General features: G+C 40.9%; 1 protein-coding gene across 1 annotated transcript in view; it reads right to left on the bottom strand.

Annotated features, from left to right (window-relative positions):
* The window catches only part of LOC104986716 (S-adenosyl-L-methionine-dependent tRNA 4-demethylwyosine synthase), a 148,458-nt gene that overhangs the window by 108,297 nt on the left and 29,562 nt on the right, over positions 1-10,599 (bottom strand). Inside the window, exon 9 of the mRNA XM_010837406.1 lies at positions 8,358-8,410. Coding sequence (XP_010835708.1) covers positions 8,358-8,410 — 53 coding nt within the window. The remainder of the gene's footprint in view (positions 1-8,357; positions 8,411-10,599) is intronic.

Genomic DNA, 10,599 nt, shown 5'->3' with positions numbered 1-10,599 from the left:
GGAATGATGCTAAAGCTGAAACTCCAGTACTTTGGCCACCTCATGCGAAGAGTTGACTCATTGGAAAAGACTCTGATGCTGGGAGGGATTGGGGGCAGGAAGAGAAGGGGACAACAGAGGATGAGATGGCTGGATGGCATCACTGACTCGATGGACGTGAGTTTGAGTGAACTCCGGGAGTTGGTGATGGACAGGGAGGCCTGGCGTGCTGCGATTCATGGGGTCGCAAAGAGTCGGACACGACTGAGCGACTGAACTGAACTGATGGTTGCTTTGGGGCTGCAATGGCATAGCTGAAAAGCTGCAACAAGATCATCTGACCCACAAACCTTTAAAAGTCACCATCTGGCCCTTTAAGAAAAGGTTTGCTAACCCCTGATTTAGAGATTTATTCCATACTACAGAACAAAATAAATTCTAAACTGGTTAAGCAAACTGTTAAAAAAAAAAAAAAAGTACAAACAGAAGGAGGACTTAGGGAGGACAGAGGAGCAGGAAGCATCAGGAATCTGTGTCCCGACCTGGTCATGAATCTCAATCTGCCTGTTGTTCCTTTGTCTTTGATCTGGGAGTCCTGGGTCCCCCACCAGCATCTATGAAACTCTACAGGTGAATATGTTGGCTTGTAAGGAGGCTGAACAAGGAGACTCTCCACAGTTCTTGACAGTTAATACTAGCCCCTGGTCCCTTTGAGCTCCTCATGTCACAGAAACAAAAATTTTCTCAGGAACCAAGGGGACCTCCAAGACATCTGTTTGTGCGTGTGTTCTCAGTCGTGTCTCACTCTTTGTGATCCCATGGATTGTAGCCCACCAAGCTCCTCTGTCTGTGGGATTTTTCAGGCAAGAATACTGGAACAGGTTGCCATTTCCTCCTCCAGGGGTTCTTCCCAACCCAGGGATCAAACTCATGTATCCTGTGTCTCCTGAATTGCAGGTGGATTCTTTACCCCTGAGCCACCTGCTGCTGCTGCTGCTGCTGCTAACTCGCTTCAGTCGTGTCTGACTCTGTGCGACCCGATATAAGGCAGCCCACCAGGCTCCCCCGTCCCTGGGTTTCTCCAGGCAAAAATCACTGGAGTGGGTTGCCATTTCCTTCTCCAATGCATGAAAGTGAAAAGTGGAAGTGAAGTCGCTCAGTCGTGTCCGACTCTTAGCGACCCCATAGACGGCAGCCTACCAGGCTCCTCTGCCCATGGGGTTTTCCAGGCAAGAGTACTGGAGTGGGTTGCCATTTGGGAAGCCCTTAATATTCTCCCTTATAGTCGGAGAAGTTAAGAGAAGATTACAGGAGGAGCCATTAGTGGCTCAGACTCTTCACTGACAGAATCACTCCCCTTTGCAAAGAAGCATCATATTGAGATAGTGATACAGCACAAAGGAAATGTGGCCTGCCTCATGGAGGAAGGAAGTTAGAAATACCAACTATGACCAAGTGACCAAGTACAAATATGACCAGTTACAAATATACATACTGTCTTCCTTGCTTGGATATTATCTTTCCTCCCCTCCAGCTATTTTATGTAAGACAGGTCAGTGGTGGTCAACCTTATAATGTCATCCTTAGGCAGAGGATCTCAAAAGAGAGTGAAGGGAGAGAATGAATACATCCTCCCTTGCATGAGTAATAATTACAACAGTTTAGGGAGAAGCAAATGTTTTGTTTTTATTATGGTTTAAAAATGTAAATACAGGTAGAAGGGGGTGTACAGATGCTAAGCATCTAAAGAGGTGCTATCAATACTGAGTCCTGTGCCTCCCCTTATAAGTAGGGGCTAAGAAGCCCCAATACCATATTTCTAAGATTCCCTTGTCTGAGGGGTTCTGATTTAGACTCCAGCAGTGAGAGGCACTTATGCCAAGACTTAGATGGCAAGAAAGGAAAAATCGTTATTCTTCGCTGGCAGCAGCTGGCAGACACAAGGGCGTACAACAAACACAGAGTCCGAAGCGGCTTCAAGCGAGCTCCTGGGACACATTCGCTTTAATGTTGCCAGCGTTTCAGGTCACTTCCAGCAGTGTCCTGCGAGCCCAGCACTTCTCGACTTTCTCCGAGCAAGGAGCAGTTCTCTCTGACCTTCATTACCCCAGGCCTTTCAATGGCTTTGTAAGCATTCAGTTAATTTACTTTATTAAATCTGTTCTTGTGAAAATACCCAGGGTGGTTTCTGTTTTCCTGACTGGGACAGATGGGGAGGATTCAGCCAGGTAGAGATCAGAGGTGGGAAGGGAGGCAGCACAGGATGTATGAAGGTTAAAACAGAAAACAAAGCTAAACAAGTAGATCAGAACCATACTAGAGAGGTTCTTCCTCAGGTTTGGGGTTTTATATAATTCTGTCATCTGACAAATGTTTACTAAGTAATTACTACATGCTAGGCTCTGTTTTCAGTATTGGAAAGAAAAATGAAGACTCTTAGGTTAGGGAGGAGATGAGAAGGGAAAGAGGAGACAGTTAATAAGCAAGACCTAATTTGTTAATTGCTAACAGTGCTATGGAGAAAATGCTATGGATAAATTCCAAGCAGTGTCAGGGGACCAGGAGAAGTCTGTTATTTTAAAAAGGTGGTCAAGGGAGAGCCTTTCTGATAGACGCTCACTGAGCAGAGATCTCAGTGAGCAGACAAGAGACCAGAAAGCCAGGGAGGAGTCTGAGTTCAGTGTATTCGGGGAACAGCAAGAAGGCTAGTAAGGTGAGATGAAGCACAGAAGATCAGACCCTTGGAGGCCTCTGTAAGGACTCAGGGTTTGGTTCTGAGAGAGATTAGAACCCCTGGGAGTTTGAGTAAAAGAGTTACATGATCTGAGGCATCCAACTGCTGCGCAGGGAACAGCAGTGGAGACAACTGAGTGGAATCAGGAACAGCAGTTAGGAGATCACTTACAATAATAAAAGGAACATATGATAGTGACTTGGATCCAGGCATAGCCGTACAAATGCTGAAAAGTAGTTATATTCTGGATATAGTTTGAAAAGATGTGCTCACGGAATAGACGTGGGAGGGTACAAAAGCAAACAAACAGAAAAACAACAGAAGAATAGAAATGACTCCCAGGGTTCTGGCCTGAGTAACTGAAAGGACAGTGTTGTCATAAATCGCTGGAGTGAAGACTGAGGAGAACAGATTTAGGGAATTCTGTTTCTGACACATTAAGTTTAAGATGCCTATTACACATCCCAATTGATACGTTGAGTAAGAAGTAATGAAGAGCTGCCATAAGGCTTCAGAGAACAGAATGGCTAAATGAGAAATGAACTTCAGAGATTAACCTGGTTAATGTCAGATAAATTGAGCAGGTAGAGGAGGGGATTCACTGGAGGTTAGAGGTAGAGGGGAAAAAAACCTAGCTGCAATGTTCAGGAGGACAACCTGAACTTCAAGGATGGCAATGAAAATGAATTAGGGCACAGGTTCTCAATGGGGTCCACACTATCTGGGGGTATTCTGGAAATTCCCTGAAATACTATTGTTATCAAAATGGTTGGGAGGCACTACTGGCAATAAGTGAGGGGAGGGACAAGATTTTCACATCTCCTGTAATGTTTAAGATAGCTCTCCCCACCCACCCCACTCTCCCACACACACAAAGGGTCTTATTAGCCACTTCCTTTCAAATGACTCACTACACCTCTGTACTTGTGAAAAACCTGATTATAATCCTCCACGCTTAGATTCCAAGTTCATTTTACAGATAAAGTATTTTCTGAACACTCTACCGTACATTGAATTTTCCAGGAATGTAGCTACTATGGAAAATGAGGACAGAAAACACTTTCTTTGGTGCGAAGCTTTTGTAAGAAATTTCACCATTTTGAAAACCCACACCCCGGAGAATAATGCTGCTTCTAGTATTTAAGTCCCTAACACAATACGTGCATCCCATGTTATATGTGTAGGGGTCACCTATAAAAACAATACAGAAGAGATTCGAGATGCTTTGGGTGGACTTGAAACCACATATTAAATTAACATATGAAATATTCAGACATGAAATACAGGACTCTCACAAATCAAAGTTGTTTAAGAAGTTATTGTGGTCATTTTATGTATTGCTAATTTTTACAGCACAGTGATGAGAAATCTATCTTGCAATAATTATTTGAAATTGAACTTACTTATTTGAGGACCACCTGTCATCTTTAAATCTTACTCTAAGTGTCACCAGAGGCCCATCTCACTTCCTTTAACTCCTCTTACTACCATTTCTGTTTCCAATCCACCCACATAGATCAAAGGAACAAAACGAGAACTCGGAAATAAATCTACACTTGTATGGTCAACGAATCTGAGATAAAGGAGGCAAGAATACACAATAGGGAAAAGATAGCCTCTTCAGTAAATGATGTTGGGAATACTGGACAGCTACATGCAAAAGAATCAAAATGAACTATTTCCTCACACCATATACAAAAATAAACTCAAAATGGATCAAAGACTTAAATGTAACGCCTGAAACTATAAAATTCCTAGAGGAAAACTTAGGCAGCACACTCTTCAACATCAGTTTTAGCAATATTTTTTGGATATGTCTCCTAAGGCAAGGGAAACAAAAGCAAAAATAAATAAATGGGACTATATTGAACCAAAAAGCTTTTACACAGTGAAGGAAACTCTCAACAACCAAAAAAGCAGCCTACTAAATGGGACAAGATATTTGCAAACAATATATCCAATAAGGGGTTGACATCCAAAATATATAAAAATACACACAACTTAATAGCAGCAAAATCAAACAACCCAATTAAAGAATGCGCAGGCGGCCTGAATAGACATTTTTCCAGAGAGGAAATGCAGACAGCCAACAGACACATGAAAAGATGCTCAATATCACTAATTTTCAAGGAAATGCAAATCAAAACCACAATGAGACACCACTTAACATCTTTCAGAATCACTACCATCAAAAAGGCAACAAATAATAAGTGCTGGTGAGGATGTGGAGAAAAGGGAACCCTCGTGCATGGCTGGTGTGACTGTAGATGGGTGCAGCCACTATGGAAAACAGTTATCGAGGTTCCTCAAAACTAGAACTTCTATATGACCCAGCAATTTTACTACTGAATATTTACCCAAAGAAAATAAGAACAGTAATCAGAAAAGATACATGTACTCCAATGTTCAATGCAGCATTATTTACGAGAGCCAAGATACAGATGTAAACTTAGTGTCTATTGATAGAGGAATGGATGAAGAAACTGATACAGATAGATGTATATATAGACACACACACAGAGTAATATTACTCAGCCATAAGAAGAATGAAATACTGACAATGGCAGCAACATGGATGGACCTTGAGACTTCTATGGTAAGTACGTCAGAGACACAGAGACAAACACCACACAGCCTTAACTCATATGTGCAATCTATAAAACAAAACAAACAAATAAAATGAAAACAGACTCAGATACAGAGAACTGGTCATGGTCAGAAGGGGGAGAAGGGAGGGGAGAGAGGGTGGACAAAACAGGTGAAGGAACTAAGAGGCTCAAACCTCCAGTTTTATAATAAATCACAGGGATATAACATACAACAGAAGGAATATCATCAATAGTGTAATAACTTTGTATGGGGACAGATAGTTACTAGACTTATTGTGGTGAGCCTTTCATAATGTATGCAAATGTCAACTATGTCATATGCCTGAAACTAACATAATATTGTACATCACTGCATTTTCATTAGAAAATACAATAATTTTAATGCTATCTTATTTGTATCCATGGGAATCTGACTGAGTGCCAACACAGGCCAATGCTACTGAAGGAAGATATTACTTACATATTCCGAGAGAAAGGTGCACACAACAGGGTTTGTTCAGGAGGCAGAGAGAAGTGAGGGGAAAGCCTGGGCCACAGCCCTTACTGGAGTCTCCTTAGGAGAGGAAAGGCAGAGCAGGGTAAATGATGCCGGACTGGCTGATATGAATTATTCCAGTGGGCTCTGGACTACAGGGCTATCTCTAGCTTTCTGTATCAGGCCCTGGCATGATTTAGGGCAGGGAAGATATTGGCTTGGTGTGTGAGAGAGTCAGATAAGGAAGTAGCAGAAGGCTACAGATTTAGAATCACAGATGAAAGGTATGTTCAAGGCAAGCTGTTGTTAATCTTCAGCAATTAGCCCTGGGAGGGGCAGTCTCTATGAGCCTGCCAGAGCATCAAGAATACAGAGAATAAGGATTTCCCTGGTGGTCCAGTGGTTGAGCATCCACCTGCCAATGCAGGGGAAATGGATCTGATCCCTGGTCCAGGAAGATTCCACACGGCCCAAGGCAACTAAGCCCGTGCGCCACAACAACTGAGGCAATGTGCCCTAAAGCCCATGCTCCACAACAGGGGAGCCACGCAATGAGAAGCCCGTCCACCACAAATACAAAGTAGCCCCTGCTCGCCGCAACTAGAGAAAGCCCACGCATGGCAACAAAGACCCTGCACAGCCAAAAATAAAAAACAATAATAAAAAAATATTTTTAAAAAAATACAGAAAGTAAGAAATTATGTAATTGGCCCTCAGGTACAGAGATGACAAATAGACAAATACAGAACATAAGAAAACAGAATAAATACATACAACAGAAATTCATAGATTGATCCTAAAAAGTATATGGAAATACAAAAGACCCAGAAGAGAAGAAACAATCTTGAAAATTAAAAACCAAGACAGAGAACTTATACTGCATGATTTCAAACTTATTACAAAACCACAGTAATCAAGCCAATTGTGGTATTGGCTTAAGGACAAACACATCGATGCAACAGAATAAGAGTAGTCCAGAAACAGGCCTGCCTATATACAGCTGACTGACTTTTCTACAAAGGCCTAAAAGTAATTCAATGGTGACAGGAAAATCCTTCTTAACAAATGGTGCTAAAACATCAGAATATCCATGTAGGTGATAGGTGGTGGAAAGGAACAATCTTGATCCTTACCTCATACCATTCATATAAATTAATTCAAGACCTAAACATAAAGGTCAAAACTATATATGAAGCCTCCAGAAGAAAAGATAAACTATCTTTGTGACCTTCAAGTTGACAAAGACTTCTTAACATAGGAAAAGTACTAACCAAAAGAGAAAAAAGGATAAATTAGATTTTATTCACATTAAAAGCTTCAAAGGACACCATTAGGGAAATGAAAGAGGAAGCCACAGACTAAGAGAAAACAAGAGTGTGCATCAGGCAAACCTCTCATATCCACAATATATAAACAACTCCTACAAATCAATAATACAAAGTCAAACAATTCAGTTTGGGTAAAATATCCAAACAGAGGCGGCATAACTATGAGAGGCCAATATGCACATGAAAAGGTGGTCCTCATCAACAGTAGTTATCTGCAAAATGTAAATTAAAACCAAAATGGTACCACTTCACAATCAGAAAAAGATTTATAATCCCACATGATGGTGAGAGAATATAGTGACTTTCTTAAATTGCTGATGCAAACATAAAATAGTACAACCACACTGCAAACAGACTGGGAGTTTCTTATAAATTTAAATATATACCTGCCCTATGACTTAGCAATTCCACTCCTAGGTATACACCCAGATGAAATCAAACGTATGTTCACCCCAAATAAAAGCACTGTACACACACATTCACAGTCATTTTATTCTTAATAGCTAAAATCTGAGAACAACCCAAACAACTATCAACAGATTTAAAACTGTGGCATGTTCATAATACTGAATGTGTGTGTATAGTCTCTCAGTCATGTCCAGGTTCCTCTGCCCCTGGGATTTTCCCTGCAAGAATACTGAAGTGGGCTGCCATTTCCTACGCCAGAGGATCTTCCCAACCCAGGGATTGAACTCACCTCTTCCTGCATCTCCTGCCTGCAGGCAGATTCTTTACCACTGAGCCACGGAGGCTTCCCTGAGTACCATGCCTATACTACTACTGCATCGTATTCAGCAACAAAAAGGAATGAAATGATACACATTATATGTGGATGAATCTGAGAAACCTGATGTTGAGTTTAAGAAGCCATTAGCAAAAAGCTACACATTATATGATCCTATTCATGTGAAATTCTACAACAGGCAAAACCAAACTACAGTGAGACCAAAGAGAACAACTGTTGCGTGGCTGTCAGGGCAAGGGCTACTGCCCAGAGACAGTCATAAGTAAACCTGTAGGGGTGAGGAAAATAGTCTACAGCTTTAATTCAGGTGTTTGATAAGGATTTTTTACATCCATCAAAACATGCTGAACTCATGTAACTAATTCATTCAAAATCATTACTCTTTATTAAATGTAAATTAACCCTTTAAAATGGTAAAATGCATTGCATATAATAGCCATATAAAAGTTGCCTAAAACAGAAATAATATTTGAACAAAAACAAATACCTTTGTCCATCTGCAAAGCTTCACCCCAGAGTGACTCCCAATCAACTGATAACCTGAATGAAAAAACAGGGAACACAAAATTGAAATTATTCAAAGCCTTATATCAAAAAGTGATTTTATATACATGTATATATTCTAAAAGTGATTATAAAACTGTAGCAAAATCATTTTTCTTCATTTAAATAATAACAGACAACAACCCCAAGGCCACTAAGGTTTAATTGACCAGGATGGTACAACAGTTTAAAATACATATGTATCTAATAACACAGGCTCAAAATACACAAAGAAACAATAAGCCAATCCAAAATCACAGGAACTGATTTTAAGATCTCTCAGCATCTAACAGATCTCATAGATCAGAACTCAGTGGAGCCCTAAGATCTGAAGCATCAAAGTAAACTTGATCAAGGGCACAGAGAGAGAGACTGCAGTCAACAACTACAGGAAGCACATGCTTTACAAGGACCCAAGGAACATTTATAGAGATAAAAAAAGAACCATATACTGCAACAAACAGCAAAAGCAAGTAACCATACATTTCTGTACAAAAAACGACTGGGAAACTGTCATCAATAGTCTTCAAAAATAAATAAAGAATCAGATGGGCAAGAGGAGATTAAAAGAAAGAAATATTATCCTCAAAAGTGGGAAAATAAAATTCTAGGAACCTGAAATGAATTCTCAGCACCCTCTACAACCTAGCCTTTAAATTTTTTGAGCCACATGAGACTTGAAAAGCATGGAAAAGCTATGCCAAAGCAATCACATTTCCTTATTTTAACACACTGGTGGAGCAAACAACTAGAACATACTGATTTCAGAAAGCATTTAATAAAGTTTCTCACGAGGCTTCAAGTAATAAACTACAATTACCATGAGTCTCTTGCACAAAAAGACCCTTGACTTGCAGACAAATGAGGCAAATGGAGAAATACAGCCTGGATGATGGCATAAGTGGATCAGTGGCTGGTTAAACACCCATGTTCACAGTGTGATGATTAATGGAACAAATTCAATTTGGATTACAAGTCTCTAGTGGCAATATTATGAGGCTTTGTCTTTTATCCTCTTCCACATTTATGTAAACATCTTGAATATAAATAAAGAACTGCTTATCTACTTGAAGATGGAACCAAGTCCAAATGAATAGCTAATCTCAGATACAGAATATGCATTTTATAGATTCCCGGAGAAAATTCTAGCTTTTTTGGACTCCTACATTATATGTTGCTCACAGCACTATCATAGAAATCACACTCTACTAGTTTTTTACATCTTTCTAGTGAAAAAGTTGGCTTAAAGCTCAACATTCAGAAAACTAAGATCATGGCATCTGGTCCCATCACTTCATGGCAAATAGATGGGGAAACAATGGAAACAATAGCTGAGTTTATTTTTCTGGGCTCCAAAATCACTGCAGATGGTGACTGCAGCCATGAAATTAAAAGATGCTTACTCCTTGGAAGGAAAGTTATGACCAACCCAGACAGCATATTAAAAAGCAGAAACATTACTTTGCCAACAAAGGTCCGTCTAGTCAAGGCTATGGTTTTTCCAGTGGTCTCGTGTGGATGTGAGAGTTGGACTATAAAGAAAGCTGAGCACCGAAGAATTGATGCTTTTGAACTGTGGTGTTGGAGAAGACTCTTGAGAGTCCCTTGGACTGCAAGGAGACCCAACCAGTCCATCCTAAAGGAAATCAGTCCTGGGTGTTCATTAGTAGGACTGATTTTGAAGCTGAAACTCCAATACTTTGGCCACCTGATGCAAAGAGCTGACTCATTTGAAAAGACCCTGATGCTGGGAAAGATTGAGGGCAGGAGGAGAAGGGGACAACAGAGGATGAGATGGTTGGATGGCATCACCAACTCAATGGACACGGGTTTAGGTGAACTCTAGGAGTTGGTGATGGACAGGGAGGCCTGGCGTGCTGCAATTCACGGGGGTCGCAAAGAGTCAGACATGACTAAGCGACTGAACTGAACTCCCAAGATACACAGGGTTCTACAAAAATCTGCATTTAGGTAGGTAAAGACTGTACAGCACAGGATGAAACGACCTTGCTGCTAAGTCGCTTCAGTCATGTCTGACTCTGTGCGACCCCATAGATGGCAGCCCACCAGGCTCCCCCGTCCCTGGGATTCTCCAGGCAAGAACACTGGAGTCGGTTGCCATTTCCTTCTCCAATGCATGAAAGTGAAAAGTGAAAGTGAAGTCGCTCAGTCGTGTCTGACTCTTA

This window comes from Bison bison, unplaced genomic scaffold (genome assembly GCF_000754665.1).
Source record: "Bison bison bison isolate TAMUID 2011002044 unplaced genomic scaffold, Bison_UMD1.0 scf7180017864072, whole genome shotgun sequence".
NCBI lineage: Eukaryota > Metazoa > Chordata > Mammalia > Artiodactyla > Bovidae > Bison > Bison bison.
This window is presented reverse-complemented; position numbering and strand designations above follow the sequence as displayed.